This window comes from Python bivittatus, unplaced genomic scaffold (assembly GCF_059951505.1).
Source record: "Python bivittatus isolate LINGU-HERP-01145 unplaced genomic scaffold, Pbiv_v1 ctg000960_np1212, whole genome shotgun sequence".
Lineage (NCBI taxonomy): Eukaryota > Metazoa > Chordata > Lepidosauria > Squamata > Pythonidae > Python > Python bivittatus.
The window spans coordinates 9,836,474-9,858,546 of record NW_028277124.1 but is presented as its reverse complement, the minus strand read 5'-3'; the positions used below and the strand labels follow the sequence as shown (position 1 = coordinate 9,858,546).

The 22,073-nt window shown below is 38.1% G+C and overlaps 1 protein-coding gene across 1 annotated transcript; it reads right to left on the bottom strand.

The window, feature by feature from the left end:
- Positions 1–16,866: 16,866 nt before the first annotated feature.
- On the bottom strand, positions 16,867–20,947 carry LOC103063676 (protocadherin gamma-A6). The gene is made up of 2 exons (XM_088131362.1): positions 18,602–20,947; positions 16,867–16,917 (listed from the first exon to the last, which is right to left on the bottom strand). Exons 1-2 carry the CDS (start codon positions 20,945–20,947, stop codon positions 16,867–16,869), a joined length of 2,397 nt encoding a protein of 798 aa, XP_087987488.1.
- Between the last annotated feature and the right edge of the window lie 1,126 nt (positions 20,948–22,073).

Here is a 22,073-nt window from a genome sequence, read left to right as displayed (position 1 = left end):
TTCAACTGAGAGGGCATTTTGTCTTACTATTTTTTATACTTTTTACTATATTTTGTTTTGTTTTTTGTTTGCTGCTGTACTTGGAGAAAAATGTAACTTTTAAAAATATATTGTTTTATTGTATTATAAAACACAAGTAGTACATTATATTATTTGGGTACAAGATTGACTAGTAATTATTAACACTCAGATATTTAGATATTTTAAACCTTTAAAGATAAAGAAAACATAAAGTTTATGTCAATATTAACTCTGATTTCTAAAATGTTAATGTTATGATAAGCATAAAGTTTCTTAAATTTTACATCTAGAACTGAATGTGGCATTGATAAACAACTGCAAACTACATTAAATTGTTTGTTATTTAATAAAGGTTTCTATCCTAAGCTTAATACTTAATACTAAGTTCTCCACTATATTGTTACTTATTGTTGTTTATGCATATTTAAAAAAACAAAAAACAAAAACAAAAATAACAATAACAAGAGTTTTAAAAAAACTATTTGATTTCTAACTTCCCCCTTCTTGTGCCTCTACCAATTTGCAGTATTTATAAGCACTTAGGCCCCCTTAGAAAACATACTGTAAGTGTTTATATTTGCCATATTGAGATATATACTGTACATGTGGGAATTATTCTTGCTTGAATTTGGTGACACTTTTGTTGTGAATATACACTGTTAATGTTGCCATTGTTGTATATTCTCCAAGTTTAAGTTCCCACTCAGATATTGTCGGAATTGTATCTTTTTTCCGATGTTGGGCAAATTTATTCTCACTGTTGTGAGCATGTATCTCAGTAAATTATGATATTTCTTGTTGATATATTCTGGGATTATACCTAATAAAAAAAGTTGTGATTTCATTTTGAATTTCCAAAATTTTCTGCATTGTACTATGTTTATCTTTCTAGTACTTTTGAGTTTTTTTACATGTCCACCACATGTGGTAAAATGTTCCTTCTGTTTCATAGCATTTCCAATAATTATTTCTGTATGATTTATCTATCTTGGAGATTACTGATGGAGTTGTGTACCATCTGTAAAACAATTTGTACCAATTTTCATTTAGATTGTAGCTTGGAGTAAATTTTATGGACTTGGTCCATAATTCTTCCCATTGTTGTTTTGTGATTGTTTCTTTAAAAAATTGCATCCATATTATCATACAGTTTTTAATTTGATCTGACTCTGTGTTGTATCTAAGTAGAAGCTGTATATGCACCCTGACAGATGGTATTGGTTTTGTATAAACATTTCAAATTGTGTCATTTTTCTTAATGTCCCTCCTTCATTCTTAAGGTCGATTTTACCCTTCCAGCAATTTGTAAATACATTAACCATGGTATATTTGGCTTTCACTGAATAATTCTTGCTGTATCTTTAATCTGCTCATTGAGTCTGAGTGGACCATGTCTGCATATGTGATTACATTTTTCTTACTGTAATTGTCTCCAACACAGAAGAAGGAGAGGCTAATGGTGAAATTGTTGGAAATTGTTATTTTCCTTATCGAATTCCATGCTTTTATCAAACTTTGTCTGATAATACATCTTTTTAAATTTTTATCTTCCACTGTGCTTCTGTACTATAAATTTCGAAGATGATAATGTCAGAAGCTAAGTCTTGTGATAGCTCCTCTGGAAAAAAAAATCAGCTTTATTTTTCTGGCCAATTTCATGTCAAAACAAGTGATTAAAGGCTATTTCAGTAAGAAAAAAGCTAAGGGAATCAATCTAACCTGACCTTAGAAGATAACATCATCACTGCAATAAATATTAAGGTACTCTTGGAAAATGCTGATTAAAGATTAAAAAGCTTCTGAGAACGAATAATGGCTGTAGGACTGTAAATTTCTCAGCCAGTTAGCCTGTTTCTCCTCTGGATGTACATGCTAAAACAAGTTAAGACACAGAACTATTACAATTTATTATATATAATGGATCTCCCCCATAGTAGCTATGTACAACATGGTTTGCAACCTTTAATACAGGAAATAGGGATACATAATTCACAACAGAAACAACTAAAAATTACTATCCCAAGAGACTGCGGATAGTCAAACTTTGATAAAAGATTCAGAGGGTAATTTACATCTTCTGACTGGTCCTTAGGCTCTATTCCCATATTTTAGCAAAAAATAAATGAAACTGATGGGAATCATGCTGAAGAGTTTGCTCTTGTTGATAACCAAAAGCCTGCAAACTCAACTATAGATTAATCCTTAGAAATGATCTATCTATGCTTTAGATAGAGAACAAATAAAACCCAAGAACAAATAAAGGGAATTTTTCTTTTAATGATACACCCTCGCCAACTAGATTTAGTACTATGACTTTGCAGCAGACAGCGTCCCACTCAATTTTGGATATTTTAGAGCAACAGTAGCACTCTGTTAATAAGTTAGATATGAAATGGGATGCAGAACTTCTCTTAATCAATTGTACAAAGTGCAAAGATCTTTTATTTACTCTTACTAAATTGGTCCAATCAACCCAGAGTTTTTACTAGAGGCACAAATGATCAGGCTCAAATTATGCAACTTCGGACATATTATGCAAAGACCTAGCTCTCCAGAAAGGCTCTAATGCTGGGAAAGGAAGAAGGAAAGAGGACAACCAGCAGCAAGGTGAACGGACTCGGTTATAGTGGTGATGGATGCACCATTAGAAGACCTGAAAGACCAAGTTAAGGACAGATTGTCATGGAGGAAATCTATCCAGGTGATTGGCAAGAGTTAATACTGACTTGATGGCACAATCATTCAACCAATTGGCCCCCAAAATGGTGAAAGTTAGGACATATGACACAGCAAATGGGTGAGAGAACAGAAATAATGTTTTACAATGCTCTTAACAACCTAAAAAAAGGCAAAGAAAAAGATACAAAAGAAAAAGGTCTCTCCTCTTCCACCAAGTTACCTCAGCACTGGAAGCAAAAAGGTGATGTTTCAGCCAACTGAAGTTTATCAAGCCCCTGAGAAGGGTTAATGTTATTGGTAATTATATATCTGTTCAATAAGCAACATTACCTGGACAAGAATAATATTTTTAAAACATTTTCTTAAATGTTCAAAATAATAACTATTCTTTACTGCTAATAAAACCTATATTTGCCTTCTGATGACTCATAAGGAAAGGAAGATAAAGGAGAATGGGATTTTTTACCTTTATATGCCTGCCTGATATAAACTGTTAACCTATTGGACAATTTGACTGCAGGTCTTTTGAGAAAACTATTTTGGTTCCAGTAGAAGAGAAAACTATTCTGATTTCAAGTATTTGATTTCCATCACTCACAGAATGCTGATAAATACATTAATTACATTTTATTTCATTGCTTAAAAAAAAAAACAGACAAAACAAAATTGGGATTAATACTCTTTTTGGAGGTTTTCCTTCTAACAGGGAGTTATCATCCCAGATAAAATAAGGCTTTTACTAAAATCAGTTCAGAAATAGATATCCATGACAATATTCTCATTTGAGTGCTTCTATTTTTAGAAGAGGTAGCATGTAAAGACAAATACATTCATTACAAATATTTCAGCTAACACAAATATTATTAATACAAATATTAGCTACAGATATTTTCTGATTCTCACTACTTATAATACATTATATATAAATGTTTCATCAATTATACCTATAATACCCAACGTAATATCAACTGAATAAACTGAAGCAAAACAGACATCTAAGTCTGAAATGAAGCCATCATTTAACAAATATTTTTTGCTTGAATTATATTTACAACAGCATCAACAACATTCAAACAAATATTACAGCATGATCTTAGGAAATAAAGAAAATGAACAAGACTCACCATGCCCTTTCCAGAATCAAAAACGTTACCTTCACTGACTATAACAGAAGTATCAGGTTTACTGTTGCAAAGGAGATTTTCCACTATTTGGGCATTGGGTTGCAGAAAAGTCAGCTCATTTCTCCTGGACTCAGTGGATAAACAGATCTGATAAGAATAAGGCAAAGTCCCATCTTCATAATTTGGAGGAAATATGGCACCCGTCTTTGAATGAGAATCAGGAATGAAGCACTGGAGAAAAGTGGGGTTCCTTGACCTCTGAAGTTTCATAATAATGGCCAAAATCACTGCCACCAGGAACAGAAAGGACACTAAAGTCAAAGTCAGAACCAAATAAAACTGGAGGTTGGACTGATCCTCTGAGTTATTAGGTTGGGAATTCATTTCAGGAAGAGCCTCCTGGAAGTTCTCAGCAAAGACCAGGTTCAGGCTAGTGGTGGCTGAGAGAGGTGGCTGTCCATTATCCCTCACCATGATGACCAGCCTCTGCTTTGTAATGTCTCTCTCAAGTAATGCTCGAGCTGTCTGGATCTCTCCCGTGTGGGAGCCGATGGTGAAGAGCGAGGGCTCTGTGGCCTGCAGGAGATGAAAAGAGAGCCAGGCGTTGTGTCCAGAGTCGGCATCCACAGCCACTACTTTTGTCACCAAATAACCCGAATCAGCTGAGCGAGGCACCATCTCAAAGAACGATGAACCCTGAGTTGTTTGTGAAGGGTACAGGATCTGGGGAGTATTATCATTCTGATCCAATACACACACTTTGACTGTGGCGCTGTTATTGAGAGATGGAGAGCCTCCATCCTGGGCTTGCACTTGGATCTGGAACTCTCTGAACTGCTCATAGTCAAACGATCGTTGAGCATAGAGAGTTCCAGTCTCAGAGTTAATGGAAACGTAGGAGGAGAGAGGCAGGTCCTTGACGTTGCTGTTAAGAATGGAGTAGGTGATTTGGGCATTACGATCCAGATCTGGGTCAAAAGCCTTGACTTGGAAAATGGACATTCCGGATGGGTTGTTCTCGGGAATGTAGGCAACATAGGAAGGTTTTTCAAATGCTGGAGGGTTATCATTGATATCTGAAATTGGTACTGGGATGGTTTTATCTGTGGAGAGAGGAGGTGTGCCTCGGTCTGTGGCTGTAATTGTAATGTTATACACTGGTGTTTTTTCTCTGTCAAGAGGGCCATCTACGAGGAGCTTAAAGTAATTATCTGATGATGAGACTATCTGGAAGGGTACAATTTCCCTTAGGTAACAGGTGACTTCTCCGTTAAGTCCAGAATCTCTGTCATGGACTTTGATGAGAGCAATCACTGCTCCAGGTAGAATATCTTCAGGAACAGGGCTGGATACAGATGTAATAATTACTTCTGGAGCATTGTCATTTTCATCAAGAACCTCAATCTCTACATTGCAATGTCCCACCAGTCCACCTCCATCACGTGCCTGTATAATCATCACATAACTTCCTTTGTCCTCAAAATCTATACTTTCTTTAAGTGAAATTGTTCCATCAATGGGATCCAAATTAAATGTTTGATTCACATGTTCTGGAATATCGCAGAAAATGTAAGATATCTCAGCATTTGACCCTTCATCACGATCAGACGCTTTCACTTGAAGCACAGAAGTCCCTCTTGGTGTGTTCTCTTTCAGACTTGCTTTGTAGGTTGCCTGGGAAAAAACTGGTGGATTGTCATTTGTATCAATAACATTAACTTCTATGTTAAGAGTCCCAGTTTTCACCGGATGTCCCCCATCTGAAGCTGTAAGAATCAAGTGGTGCATGCGCTCTTTTTCCCTGTCCAGTGGCTTTTGCAAAATTAATTCTGCATATTTGCCACCATCTTTGCTATCTTGGATTTCTAGTTTGAAATATGAGGCTGAACTCAAATGATAATCTTGAAGGGAGTTGATTCCAATGTCCTCGTCTTCAGCATTTCCAAGGGCAAATCGAGCCCCTGGCAAATTAGACTCACTCAACTTTAAATTGATATTTTTCTTCCGGAAATATGGGGCATTATCATTAATATCTAGGATGAACACTTTTATATGGAAAATATTCAAAGGATTATGTGCCACAACTTCTAACTGTAGGATACAAGTAGGTGATTTTCCACAAATCTTTTCCCGGTCTATTCTGTCATTCACATATAGATCACCATTTTGCTCATTCAGAGCAAAGTATTGCTTTTCTGAAGAGATAGCAAGTTTGCGTTTTGGCAGCTGTCCAACATCTAACCCTAAATCTTTAGCAAGGTTCCCCACAAAGGAATGTTTTTCTGTTTCCTCTGGAAGTGAGTACTGAACCTGCTCAGATACCACCCAGTTGACCAAAGACCAGAATATGAACAGAAAGAGTACTTGCCTCCAGTTGAATTCCTGTATTCCCTTTGTGTAGCTTGCTTCCATCCCTCTTATTGACTTTCTTTTTTGTTTTTTCTTCTTACAGTTATACTTTCCAATTTCACAGTATTTAGCAGTAATATTGGAGAAAATGATCTTAACTAGCTGATCCTGTTGTTTCCGGAATAGCTGTTAGAATAAAGCTTCCTGCTGCATCTGCTTTCTGTCAGTTGAAATGTAACTGCAGGGATACAGAAGAGCGGAGCACTAATCCGAGGCTGCTATTGTCCAACAGTGACACTCGGAGCCTACACTGGGAACTGCATTTCCTGATAAACCTTTAATTCCATGTTGCTTTTTGTGACAAAAAAATGATTCAAAATTATTCAAGCTGTAACTTATTTGATGATTTTCCAGCGGCATTGCAACATCAGCTGCTGAACAATTGATATACATTTAGTTAACTCTCCATAATGATAGTTCTTTGTTTTAATTTTCTGACAAATGTAATTATCTGATGATGAGACTAACTGGGGTTCCTAATTTCTTTCCACTGAAAGAATCTGGGTTTCACCTTCTTAATTCTAGAAGGCTAGAAGATGAGGAAAGCATCAAAATACTCAGGAAGTAAGCAGAGGACTTATGATTCTCAGTAGGCAATAATCTGCACTTGAAAGTCAAGGCCCAGTTAGCCAGTCAGTAGGTGGGATATAGATTATTGTATAGAAATAATCCAACTAGATGACTGCAAACTCATAATTCTTATTAGTAGATCTATAGCTATTATTTAATCTCAACAATAAGTTTCACCCCTTAATTCATGGCTTTATAGCATTTGTGCTCCAGAAACCTTGGTACAATGTGTCGGTTAGAAGGGGTACACACTGAATTTCAGTGTGGGCAAGCACTCATCCTAAACCTATGCTGTTTGAAATAAATCCCCCTGATTTAAATGAAATCACGTGGCATAGTAATTTGCTCTCTGTGCTTCAATCGAGCATTTGCCAACCAAATTCCGAATTACAACAAGGAAAACATCTCCCAATCAAGTTTGCTTTTAAACAAACAAAAAATAAATTGGCAATCTATTTCTTTCAAAAATATAGTTGCTTACTTTTGAGCTAGTACTAGTACAGGAACATTCAGAAATACACTAGGTATCAGTGAGAGGAAGCAGAGCAAATTGGGACATTCCCCTGGCCAGGAAATAATAGCGAGATATGCTGTTATTTATTTATTTAATCAAATTTATACACTGCCCATCTCACTATATAAGTGACTCTAAGCAGCTTACAAGAATTCAATGTAACATCCATTACATGTTGGTTATCCAAGTTCTTATTGATCAATTAATCAAGTGGGAAGTCAGTGAGAGGGAGGAGAATGGAGGCAAAGTGCACATGACAATTCTTACACGGTTCTGCAAAGCAGTGAGTGCTTCAAGCTTTGGAGAGGCTCTTTTCTATTGCCAGTATAACAATGTTACTTAGGTGTTCCTTGTCCATACTACTCCTCAGATAGGTCTTAATTTGATGCACACACAAAAGTAATTGCAACCTGCCTTTGTTGGAAGTATGGTGAGGGCCATAGCACATAAATAGTAGGATTCGCTTATAGACGTATTTATTTATTCCAGTAGATTAAACCCTTGGTTTATTGTGGCAATTTTTATTTCTCTTTCACGTCTACACTTCTCCAAAACATTTGAAAACAGTTTCAGTTCTGTTTCAAATCCATCCATATCATTATTGTAATGTCTTGCAAATGGTCTGAGTTTCTCTGAGTCAAGAAAGTAATGGAATTTTGAACTGAATGCACTGACACTATTTACAAAATGGGCACCATCTATAAATCATATACATTCACTGCTGGTATGATCGCATTTTATATTACATTTACATTAAAATCATGGCTAGTTTCTGGAAACATAATTTCTTCTGTGTTGAGCTCAGTAACAACATAGCTTAGAAATTTGGGAGCTATATAGATGTTCTTTTCTTTAGTTACATGGTTCTCAAACTGCGCACAGTGGTGCCTCAGTGCACCACAGTAAAATCACAGGGCTGACAAGGGATATTTTAATTTTTTGAAGGAAATACTGTTAGATATTTCTATTAGCCTAGGGGTACTGTGAGAAAATTGCAGAGACGTTAAGGATGCCACAAACCGATAAAGTTTAGCAATTGTTGCTTTAGTTGGCATTTTCATGGCCTTTTTTTCTGGAATATTCTTTACAACAGTCACAATTTTCTTGAAATTCTCCTCATGATAGCCAGATCAGTTGGTTTATCAGTCAGAGTTAATAAGGAAGCAAGTTTTAGCCACATTACAATCTCGAATTCTTAGAAACTTAATGAGAGAGCTAAAGATATTTGGTATGGAGCAGTAAAATAGGCCCAGGAAATAATTTCTCACTCTGTTATTAGCTGGGGAATGTGAAAGTCATGCAGTCAGACATCTGAAAGTAATTATTCCTGTTACTAGCTGGACCTAACATTAATCTAAAGTGAGTGAAATTAAGCTATGTATTTTTTATTTTTTTCCTCTGTTCTATCAGTATTCCTAAAAAAATAAAATATGAATTGAAGGGGAAAAGGATGAAATGCTTACAAATATTATGTCTATATTTTTCTGAAAAAGTTTTCATATAAAATATGAAAATGTATTAAGACAATCTAATGCATTTCTAACATAATATTTTCACACCAATGTTCTTTTCTATGTGTAACCATATACATAAATTCCTCAGAAATTTCATATCACCAACATAACAGAAAAATGGTAAACAAACAGATTATTATAAGGAATGCAAAATCAGACTTTTAGAACATTTGAGTATTAAGGTTCATTAGGGAGAGCAGAGTGATAGGAAATCACTGTTGAGATAAATGAGGGCTTATAGGAACACATCATTAATCTAAAATATTTAACTCACCTTGACTAAGATTTGCTCATCATTCTTCAAATGTAAATCCCCACAGGCTAGGATAGGGTCACTCACCCCACAGGTTAGAGGTTGGTTGGTCAGAGTACTTGAACAGTTTTCCTTATGAAAATTGCAGTGGCTTTTTCTAGAATCTCTGGTCAGTGAAATAGTGTGGCAGTAAGACTGAAGAAAGGCTCGGACTCCATCCATCCCCACAAATTGTGACACCGGAACCCCACTAAAATGTACACTTCCTGACTCTAACAGTTTTGAATTCCTCCACCTGTGCAACCTGATGGCCAATAAGACAAGGAGGAATGTGAAGAACAAGCAGGAGACAAACGCCACTGCGATCACCAGGTAAAATGTGAGATCTGACTGAGGACCTACAGGAGCTGAGATGCTGCTCAGATCTGAGAGAATTTCAGGGATGTTGTCAGCCAGAACAACAGTGAGAGTCACTGAGGCAGAGAGAGGCGGTTGGCCATTGTCCTTCACTAAAACCACCAGGATTTGCTTCAGGGCGTCTTTCTCCAGAAACAGCCGAGCGGTCCTGATCTCTCCAGTGTGGAGTCCCAGGGTGAAGAGCCCCGGTTCTGTTGCTCTGATCAGCTGATAGGAGAGCCAGGCGTTCTGGCCAGAATCTGCATCTACTGCCACTACTTTAGTGACCAGGTATCCTGGCTCAGAGGAGCGAGGGGCCAGCTCTATCCCAGTTGAGCCATCAGTGGGAGGGGAGGGGTACAGGATCTCTGGCACATTGTCATTCTGGTCCAAGATGAAGAGAGTCACCGAGACGTTAGAGCTGAGCGGTGGGGATCCTCCATCCTGAGCCTTGACCTGGAACTGAATCTCCCGAATCTCCTCATAATCCAAGGAGCTTAGGGCATAGACGGTCCCTGTCTCAGAATTAATGGAGAGGTAGGAGGAGAGAGGAATGTCCCTCATTTGGCTGTCAACAATGGAGTAAGTTATTCTGGCATTTTCTTCCCAGTCTGGATCACTTGCTTTGAGGGAAAAGGCTGAGGCTCCTTTTGGATTATTTTCTAGAAGGTAGGAGGTATATTTTGATTCTACAAATTGTGGAGGGTTGTCATTTGTGTCGAACACCTGGAGCGAAATAACCACAGATGTAGAGAGTGGTGGTGTCCCGCCATCCACTGCTGTAACAGTGATAGTGTAAGTTGGCAACTGTTCCCTGTCAAGGGCTCTGTCTGTCTCTAAACTGTAGAAACTATCCATTGTTTTCTTGAGCCGAAAAGGAAGGTTGCTGGGGATTGAGCATTCAACCTCTCCGTTATCTCCTGAATCTCTGTCTCGGGCATTTAAAATGGCAATGACAGTTCCAGCTGGAGAGTTCTCAGGCACAGAGTTGATCACAAAGGTTATGGCTAACTCAGGTGCATTATCATTTAAGTCTGTAACCAAAATCACAACCTTTGATCTGTCACTCAGCCCACCCCCATCCATGGCTTGCACTTCGAATTCATATGATGACGATGTTTCAAAATCAAGGCTCCCCACAAGGATAATTTCCCCTGATGTCGAATTTAACAGAAACATTTTTTGATTCTTCTTGGTTAATTCCTCAAAAGAATATTTTATTTCTCCATTGATTCCTTCATCCATATCAATGGCTGTTACTGCAGCTACTGTGGACCCTTTGGGCATGTTCTCCTTGAGATTCACTTCATAGATTGGTTGGCTGAAAACGGGTACATTATCGTTTGCATCTAGAACAATGATGTGAATCTGCACTGTGCTGGACCTGATGGGATCGCCACCATCGACAGCTGTAAGGATCAGATCGTAAACTGACTGCTCTTCCCTGTCCAGTGATTTTTCCAACACCAGTTTAGCATATCTGGCACCAGTTTCACCTCTTTGCATCTCCAGAGAAAAATGGTTACTACCTGTGAGTTGGTAATTTTGTACAGAGTTTATCCCCAGATCTGGGTCTTGAGCTTTTGGTAGAGGAAATTGTTCTTTCAATGCTGATATCTCACTGATTTTCATTGTCCATTCCTTTGAGGGAAATTGAGGAGCATTGTCATTTACATCTGTGATTTCTACTTCTATTCCATAAAGCTTTAGTTTACTTTCAATAAGGATCTGGAATTTTATTATGCATTTTTCTGTCTCTCTGCATATTTCCTCTCTGTCTATTAACTGAGAAATTTCTAAATGGCCACGGTTGACATTCAAAGCAAAATACTGAATTGTACCTGTATTAATGACAATACGAAGTCCATGATCTAAAAGCTGTTTCCCATCTGTTCCTAGGTCCTTCGCAATATTCCCCACAAAAGAACCTTTTGGCATTTCCTCAGGAATGGAATAATGGATCTGCCCAGAAACTGCTTTCCAAACAATCATCATGATAAAGTATTGCAGAACCCTCTGTTCATAATTCCATAGTCTCTTAGTTTTCTTCATTGTTTTGCTACAGTAAAAATAACATCCACTCAGGGTTAAAAGTTCTTTTGATAGTACTTACTGACTGCTGATGTTCCTTTGTGCTCAAGTTCCAGTTGAAAATATATTGTATCCAGGTTCGTAAGCAAAATGTGCTTCTGCTTCACTGCCATCAGCCTGGTCTCAGTATTGGTTTGCTTTAATGTATTGACAAAGCTGGAGTGGCTCATACTTACATTTTTGTTCCTCAGTGGTAAATAGTGACACCCAGAGGCTCAATCCAAAACTACAGAAATATCCTTGGTCGTAGAAATGATATATTTGGTACCATTTGTTAAAAAAAAAAAATCTATCCCATTTTTTATTAAAAAAATAATACAACCAGGACAGTTACAGTTCACAAGAAAACAAACACATTTTAAAAGAAAGAGTAAAGCAGATTAAAAACAGCAACAATCCATACAAGGGAGCCAATGGCTTATCAAATTCAGGAGGAATAATGCGCATGAAAATGGTCCTTATTACATACGAAAGGTATTATTCTTGTAATAAGAAACTATTACAAGATTTCTCCTGCCAGAAGAAAAGAAAAGAAAAAGAAAAAAGAAAACCCACAAGTGCTAAGATAAAGTTTTTGGCCATGGGAAAATCACAAGCTTATATTGCAATGGTAAAAATCAGTCACTTTCCTTGAAGACAGTTCAAAGATCTCAGCTAGTGCAGAATGCTGTGTTGGCTATTTTTTCACGGATATGGTCACAGCTTTATTGCACCTATTCTTGGTGATTTGCACTGGGTGCCTATTGCAAACCTATTTCAAAGTATTGGTGTAGACTCAAGATCAGAGTCTTCCATGAGCTAAGTTCAACGCCTATGACTACATGGATGTGTCTGTCTTGTTTTCTTGGGAACAGTACAGGAGGGGTTTCTTACTACCTTCTTCCAGCAATTCTTCTTGCCAGGCTAGGGTACAGCCCTGGGATTTCCTGTTAGTCTAAAGTCCTAAATAGCCTTTCCTCAAATACGTACTGAAATGAGTTTCTTGATGTGCATTGGCCTGAGATCTATGGTGCTAACAATAACAATAGAAATGACATTATAATAATAATAGCAATGGTAATGTGTCTAGCAAAAACAATCACAGGATGAACTCTGGTATAAAGTGGCCCAGGTGTTCTGGATTTTACAATGTTAAGCCCCTCCCCCCAAAAGTGATAAAATGATTTCATTGGGGTTCTGATTGGGCAAGAAATAGGTATACCCCTTATTTGGAATAATTAAATTTAAATCTCTATAGCAAATGAAACAATAGAAATAAAATGTAACTAATTGGAAATAAGAAAAAAAAGAATCCAAAAAAAATTAAAATCATATTTGGGAAGAATGAGCTTCCTTATCTTTTGCTAATTCCTGAAATCTGTGATTAAGTTTGAAGACAGCCACTTTTATTCACCAAAGTTGGGGGGAAAAAAAGGAAAGGAAAGGGATGTTTCCTTGCCTTAAATCAGCTTCTTTGTTGGTGTTTCCAAACTGCTTGACATGGAATACCTTGTAACAAATCTTTATAACACCAGGACTAGAGCCACTTCTAAAACTTGATTGCCTTCTGATGGTTACAGCCACTTCTCCATTTTATGTATGTACTACAATATTTATACTATTTTGAATCACAGGATTCCAAGCAGTTTATAACAATAAACAAACATAAAAACCCCATAATCCCCCATAACAGAAAGACCCAAGTTAAAATTCAGTTTGAAAGCATCAGGTCACATGTAGAATAAAAGAATTGAATGATTGTTAAAGCCAATTACTGTTAAAGGCTACTGTGATCCCTAACAGCCAGTGATACAAGACTGTTTCTAATAGCATTCCTAAAAGTCAATAATGTGAGGGTTGTCTGAACTTCCAGAGGCAAGTTGCATAATGATGGGACTACCAACCAATCATTATGTAAACCTTTGCAAGCACTGCCTTTCTGCTTCTAATAAACCTATTGACCACTAGGAACAATAGATGTAGAGACACTTAGCAGAAAGGCTTTGAACCTTTATCTTTCCTTGTATAATATATATAAATATAATTTATTTCTTTACTTTTGCTGACCTTTATTTCCTTGACTATTGCTGACTTTTCAAAATATATTTTTATATATTCTTCTCTTATTTATTTTTATATTACAAATTTGGCCACCGTCCATCTGACGAGGAAGTGACTCTGGGCAAGGAATGTATATATTCTGAGCAGCTTACACACCACCATTTAGTTATAATAAAATACACACACTAACTGTAATAACAGCAATTATGAAACAACAATAACAATAAATTTAAAAAGAAAATAAAGTATAGTACCAGGAATATAACTTAATGAACAAACATTCTCCTGCAGGAGGGATTCATTTCATCCTTCAGTCCTCAAATTCTTGCTGAAACAGCTGATACCAGCTCGTTGAGAACCTCCAGATTTTGGGCCAGCTTTGTACAGGGAAGTGCAACCCCATGCAGGATCAAAGATGGAATACTTTTGGAATCATAAGGTTTCTAAACCCAAAGCTACTCTGTCTTGCTAGGTTTAAGCTTGTCTGTTTGTTCTAATCTAGATCCTTAACAGCCTCCAGGCATCAGGACAAACCTCAACTGCATTGTCTGTTGGGCTCAGGGGTGAGATGCATAACTAGTTATCATCAGCATATTGATTATACATGACTATGCCACTGGAAGGCTTTCTCCAGAGGCTTCATATACATGCTAAATAAAAGGGGAGAGAATATTGAGTTCTCACGATGGAGACCCCTAGAGCTTATGGAGGGGGGATACACAACTGATTCCTTCAAGTCTGGTGATACCATCCCTTCAGTCAGGGATGCATTCATAACTACCCTAATCCAGCACCCTGACGCCACCCTGAGGACTTTCAGAAACCAAGAAGGACAGAGATAGGTGAATGGAATTGATGTTGCAAAGAAGCCTGTCCTCTTCCTCAGGACTAACAGGTTCAGACTCTATCCAGGTAACCCTGCAAGATGATGACTCAGTCACCTTTATAGGACTTGCCAGATAGTATCCCTTTCTGAGCAAACCTGAATGGTTTTATCCTCCAGATGCCCAACCAATTCCTCATGACTCAACAACCAGTCTTCTATCATGGACTTCCCTAAAAGGATATGTGATTACTTTAAACAAAGCAGTCAGATGGCAAACTATCAGACAAGAAAGCTCTATGGTTTTCTATAGTGGAAGACAAAATTTGCCAGATGTTCCTATTACCCTTATTTACTGCCACCATGGTGGTCTAACTCTTTACCAAATATGGATAGCTACAATGAACAGATACGCACACTGAAAGAAGCTGCAGTATCTTGAATAACTTCAGACATCTGCACAGGTTCAGTTTGTAAAAAATCAGCTGATTTTGTAAAAATTCAGCTGAGTACCGTCTTGGTTGTCTACAGCTTGGTAGAGGGCAGATTGTAATAATCAATGAAACTGTTGTGTAGTCTTTTTACTCCATAAATTGAACAAAGTCAAGAAGTAATCTTATTTTGGAATATTATCCTTTGGTCTCAAGAGGCACCTGGTCCGCCATCAGTTTGTGCAACTTGTACCTCAGCTGAATAGCAGCAGATGTACTTATTTTTGTCTTGCAGGGCTAATGAAGGTCTGTATCTACCACTACCATGACAAAGACTATTAGAAGGCAAATATATGACATCAGAATTGTCCAACAAATGCATGTGCACTGAGCTGAAATAGATACAACTGAAGGAATTTGAGACAAGCATCCTCAGTTTTTAATGTTTCATTCTGTATGACAACAACAACAAAAGAGCAGCGATTTCCAGTAAAGACTCCAACATTAAAAGAAAGAAAGAATCAATACTCGCAAGGGTAGCAAATTGCAGCAATAACAGGAAGTAGCCTCCACCTCTGAAATGCCAACAGTATCCCAGTGTTTAGGTACCTCCATCTTTTTCAAAAACAGAAAAAACCTATAAACTCATATTTATTACAAAAATTCCTTTGCTTGTCTGTGTTACTAAATGTACAGCTAAGTGTGCCTTTACTAATGCAGCTGGAACTGTTTATGCTTGTCATTTTAGGTTTGCTTGAGGGGAAGTGAGTAGAGGAGAGCACACATAAGTCCCAGTCAATTTCTCATTCCCCAACTCTCAAAGCAACCTGTAAAACAAGGAAGGACCATTTTAAGCCAAGGAGTACATGGGGTTTTTGACAAAGTTGAATTTGACTTAAATTCATATTGGTGGTGGTGATGGTGGTAGTGGTGATTGTTGTGGTTGTTGTTGTTGTTGTTATTATTATTATTATTATTATTATTATTGCCTTTGAGTCAGTATTGGCTCCTGGTGACTGCCTGGACAAGTCCCTGCAGTTTTCCTAGCAAGATTTTTGGAAGTGGTTTGCCACTGCCTGCTTCCTAGGGCTGAGAGAGAGACTCTGGCCCAATGTCACCCAGCTGGCTTTGTGCCCAAGGCAGGACTAGAACTTACAGTTTCCTGGTTTCTAGCCTGATGCCTTAACCTCTACACCAAATTGGCTCTTAATTAAATGTAGTTACATAAGATTGCTCCCCATTTAAAATATTCCTCCTTTTGTTACATTCAATTTGATGGCAGTTTTAGAGCAGCTGCAAGGCTTGACCTGAGGCTTTAGAAGTTGTCTAAGGTCCTGGGGCCAAAGGTTCTGGACATCTCTGGTTTCAGAGATTGTGGAGTATCCAAACCCAGAGTGCTCTGCAATCAAAGACTGGGCTGTTCCATCTGAGTTGCTTTAAGTACTTTGTCTGATTATAAATGTAAGGGGTAGTTAAACTTATTTATGTACTCATTTTATAGTTTACTATTTATAGTTTATTGCTACCCCTGGAAATAGGATGCTGCACTGAATTTTGATCTGACTGTGAAGTATTGGGCTATATTGGATTGCACTGTCAAGAATCTATATTAAAATCAGTTTCAGGGGGTTTTCAGGGTTTTCTTTCATTGCTATAGACAAGCTACAATGGTGAAGCTTCATGACATGGTTAATGTTGACAGATATAAGAAAACAATTAGCTGTCCAACCTTGATATAATTAAGAACATAATGAACTTTTTTGCCTAATTAAACTCTGCATATCTGTCAAGCCCCACATGGCTGGCAAACTCAAGCAAGACCTACCCAGATTTCAGCAAGGCATCTTTAACATATAAACATCATATGTTTACATACAGTTTACATATAAACTGTAAAGTATGTTCCCAGGCAGACTTACAGTAAGTCAGTTAAGGCGGAATCTCCTTTAAACATTTCCTTCCAACATCCCCTCCTCAGGGCTCCACTGCACAGCCATCAAACTACTCTGCCTGGTTCTCCCCACAGTCTCTTACATTATCAAGTGGGGGGTTCTGCAGAGGGGGAATCAAAAGTTAAGAAAGCAACCACAGCCAGGTGATCAAAGTCCTGCCCCTTTTCTGTATGTGTTGGTAGGGCTTCAGTGCCGCAGTCGTAGCCACCAACTTGACTTTTTTTTGACAGCCCTCCTATCAGAGGCCTTTTGGATGACAAGCTAAGACTGTTTCAGGCTTCATTTACTTTCGACTTCCTTCAGGATGCTAGCCACCAACTTTAATTTTGATCTCTCTTGAGCAAATGGGCAGTTACATTCCAGTACCAGTCCTGCCAACGCAACTGTGAGTTCACTTCAGCTCTCAGTGCTCTGCATATGAGCTCAAGGCCAAATAATTCATTGGGTTATGCCTTACCTTTAAATTCTGCACGATTGGGTCAGGCTGATAATAAATGAATGGTTGCCAGCTTTACAGGCACTGGCCCAAATGTTTACTACTTTGAGGAAACAAGGAGGGCAAGTGAATGCCACTTCCTATATGGCAGTTTTTCTCTCTCTGTGGTTGCCTATTTCTGGGCATTGTGTCTCACCTCTGCTAACTAATTAATTCATATAGAGTACTGCCAGCAAATCAGGCCCTGACAAATGAGCCCTGCCCAGAAGAAGCCAAGCTTTGCCAATATGGCTGCCTAGCCTGACCAGTGATGAGAAAGTCTTCCCCAGGAGAGGACAAGCATCCAATTCTCCAGACATCCCCTAAAATGATGTAAGGCAGGGAAATTTGCCAAGGACAAGTCAATGGGCATTCTGCAGTGCAATGACAAGCCTGGGCCACAGAAAACCAAGTGGAAAAGTAGGAACATACTTTTTGAAATGTTTCTGAATGTTTTAAGTTCTAATGGGGCACTTCTTTTGTTAGTTCAGCACAACTTCTCTATTGGCTTTTTGCTGGACAATTTGGAGCCAGCTCTTTGCACTTTCATTATATCTACAGTATATCACTATATCACTATAGATATATCACTATATCTGCCTTGAAAAAGATAGTATGTTTCAACAATTTATTGAAATTTGGATATATCTAGCTGAAACCCTGCAGGGTTCATGTCTTATAAATGGTCTACTATTGTTGCTATTTTACCTCTTTCCTCATTTACCTCAAACCCTGGAGACCTTCTGATGCTTCTCTATTAAATCCTATGGATGGATGGATGGACAGATATAATCAAATCTAAATTCTTGGAACAGCAAAGACTTTAAATCAGTTTGCCCTTTGAATCACAAATTGCAAATATGGATTGAATAATGCCTTCTTTGAATCTTATATCTTCAAGTAAAGTCAAATCTGAGAAGTTTCACATAGGCCTGATACTTAATTTTTGAGAGATCTCTTTTAAAAATGGCAGTGGAGTTTTATTGCTGAACATAATACAACTAAAGTAAACAGCTAATTCTCTGAGAATTATCTGTGTTGTAAAATGAGATATACAGCACAGTCCTGTTCTGTTCAAAGGTTTGTCCTGTTGAGTTCAATGAAACATGATTATATTTAACAAATTGTGTAAGACTGAACTTGCTGAAAACTCAGTCTACCATTTCTCCAAGTTAAAGAATGGAGAATGTGATACTTATAATAATAGAGAAATCAATAACATTTTGTAAAGCAGAGAAAAATTAACATATGTTAAGATAAGTGCACATCAGAACAAAAAAATCAGATTGATTTAAAATAACTGCCTTACCTGAATTACTGTTAGATCATCATTATTCAAATTTAAATCTTCACCCGATACAATTGGATCCTTTGCTTCATAAACTTGTTTAATGCTCAGAGTATCTGAATTATTTGCTGTGGAAATATTAAACTGATTTCTCTTAGAATCTGCAGTCAGAGAAACCTCATGGCAGTAAGAATGAAGAAATGCTCGGACTCCATTGATGCCTACAAATTGTGAGGCAGGTACACCACTGAAATTTATCCTCCCAGACTCCATCTGTGAATTTCTCCATCTATACACTCTAATTGTCAGTAGCACAAGGAGGAAGATAAAGAATAAGCAGGAGACAAAAGCTACTGCAATCACTAAGTAGAAAGTGAGATCTGACTGAGGACCTACAGGAGCTGAGATGCTGCTCAGATCTGAGAGAATTTCAGGGATGTTGTCAGCCAGAACAACAGTGAGAGTCACTGAGGCAGAGAGAGGCGGTTGGCCGTTGTCCTTCACTAAAACCACCAGGATTTGCTTCAGGGCGTCTTTCTCCAGAAACAGCCGAGTGGTCCTGATCTCTCCAGTGTGGGGTCCCACGGTGAAGAGCCCCGGTTCTGTTGCTCTGATCAGCTGATAGGAGAGCCAGGCGTTCTGGCCAGAATCTGCATCTACTGCCACTACTTTAGTGACCAGGTATCCTGGCTCAGAGGAGCGAGGGGCCAGCTCTATCCCAGTTGAGCCATCAGTGGGAGGGGAGGGGTACAGGATCTCTGGCACATTGTCATTCTGGTCCAAGATGAAGAGAGTCACCGAGACATTAGAGCTGAGTGGTGGGGATCCTCCATCCTGAGCCTTGACCTGGAACTGAATCTTCTTAAAATTTTCGTAATCAAATGAGGTTAATGCATAGATAGCCCCTGTCTCAGAATTAATGGAGACATAAGAGGAGAGAAATGATTCAGTTGTCTGGTCTCCAATCATAGAATACCTTATTACTGCATTCCCTTTCCAGTCTGGATCATTTGCTTTTAAGGAACATATCAAAGCACCCATTTGGTTATTTTCTACAACATAGAAAGGATAAACTGATTTCTCAAAGAACGGTGGGTTGTCATTTGTGTCTATGATGTATAGTCCAATTACTGTGGCTGTCGAGAGAGGAGGCATTCCATGGTCAGTAACTGTTACAGTTATATTAAAGGCTGATACCTGTTCTCTGTCAAGGGGGTTATCTGTCATCAAACTATAAAACCAGTCAGAGGACTTCTTTAATTGGAAAGGGAGGTTGTCTGGAATGGAGACTGTGATTTCTCCATTGACTCCAGAATCTCTGTCTCGTACATTTAGAATGGCAATAACAGTTCCTGGTGGTGAACTTTCAAGTATGGAGTTGGTGACAAAAGTAACTGCTAGTTCAGGTGCATTGTCATTCAAATCTGTAATGAAGATAACAACCTTTGATCTATCAGTAAAACCTCCCCCATCTTTGGCCTGTACTTCAAATTCATAGAAGGACAATTCTTCATAATCAAGATACCCAGTGAGTATAATTTCACCCGTTGTGGAATTAAGGTGAAATATGGGAACTTCTAGTTTTGTAGTCTTTTTCAGGGAGTATTTCACCTCTCCATTAAGCCCTTCATCAAGATCAGTGGCATGTACAGTGGCAATAATAGATCCTTTAGGAATATTCTCTTTGACATTCACTTCATAGATATGCTGGCTAAAAACCGGTGCATTGTCATTTGCATCTAAAACAATTACTTTGATTTCTGCAGTGCCAGATTGGATAGGATCACCTCCATCACTAGCTGTAAGGAGTAGATTATAAACAGATTGCTCCTCTCTGTCTAGAAATTTTTCCAGTATCAGTTCAGTATGCCTGAAACCATTTTTTCCTATTTGTGTATCCAGAGAAAAATGGCTACTACCTCTGAGTTGATAGCTCTGTATCGAATTTATTCCCAGATCTGGATCTTGAGCTTCGGTAAGAGGGACCCGGAATCCAGGTGTAGATGCCTCACTGATTTCCAACTCTTGTTCCCATAGAGGGAAATGAGGAGCATTATCATTTATGTCAGTAATTTCCACTTCAATTGCATAAAGCTTTAATTTACTTTCAATAAGAATCTGGAACTTCAATATACACTTCTCTACCTGTCCACATATTTCTTCCCGGTCAATTCTCTCAGATGTTTCTAAATGGCCATTGTTGACATTGAAAGCAAAATACTGGATCATACCTACATTGGGAATAATGCGGAGTCCACTGTCTGAAATCTTCCTTCCATCCATTTCTAGGTCCTTTGCAATATTTCCCACAAAAGAGCCTTTGTGCATCTCCTCAGGAATAGAATAATGAATTTGCCCAGAAACCATCTTGCAAGCAAAAATAATAGCAAGGCATTGCAGGATCTCCCTTTTACAGCTGCAGGTTCTTTGTGTTTCTTCCATTCTTTAGATGCACAATGAAAACACCTATTTCAAAGCCAGATGGAAAATGCACCTCTTCGTTTTTATACTATCAGCTAGCTTGTTCTTTCACTTACTTGGAAAATGTAAAGTATGTAAAGAACAGCAACGCAGGACTGTTTTGAGGTTTGGTTTCTCTTCCTTCCTGGTGAACAGTGACACCCAGAGGCTCAGCTCAGAGTGACAGAAAGCTTATTTTGAATACCAGGTATCATTTGACTACTGCTACTAAAAAAATTGAATAAAAGTCAAATCACGTGTTATCTATTGTAGAAAGAAGCCTTCCAAAACAAAAATGTAGGGAGGAACTTTATGTTAATTTCTATATCTTTCCCCCATATACAGGACCTATCTATTTTTTTCTGTTCAGTCCAACAGAAAGGAAACAGGAAGGGCATTGTGGTTCCTGTATTTGATGGACAGACTGGAATAAATATTTTATGTTTTACCAAGCAATGTTGTCCAGTGGGTTTTCTAAGGAGATTAGAAGGGAAACAAAAATTGGAAGGTGCAGGTGCTTCTTGTTTAATTGATGTTAGCTAAAACAAAGAATCTATGCAAAGGTTTAATATGAATAGATTTGGATACATATTGCATTAAAACTTAGAGGTAATGCTTATGGGTAATCCTGTACCCATAATCTGTCCTCTTCCCCATCAGGCTCCTCACAGTAGGGCACAATCAAAGAAGCAAGAATTACACAGACTTCAGTAAGCTGTTTTAATGCACAGATTATGGGTAAAGTACAGAATTTTGGAACCTGTACCTGTAGCCCCTATTTATTAGGGGGTTCATAAAGGCAGAGTCTTTTTGAATGTTCTGAATTGCTTCTTCCTGAAAGCTGAACTGCACTGCCCTTTTTGGGAGAAACTACTAACAAACTCTTCTCCCCTCTGTGGGTTGTTTATGTCTAGCATTCCTCTCATTCCTTTCTCAGCCTCCTCACAATCCCTCACACCACCCATTTTCTCATTCATTTCTCCTCCTCCTTTCCTCCCAGGATGTTCTTTTTTTCCTTCATGTTCATTTCCTC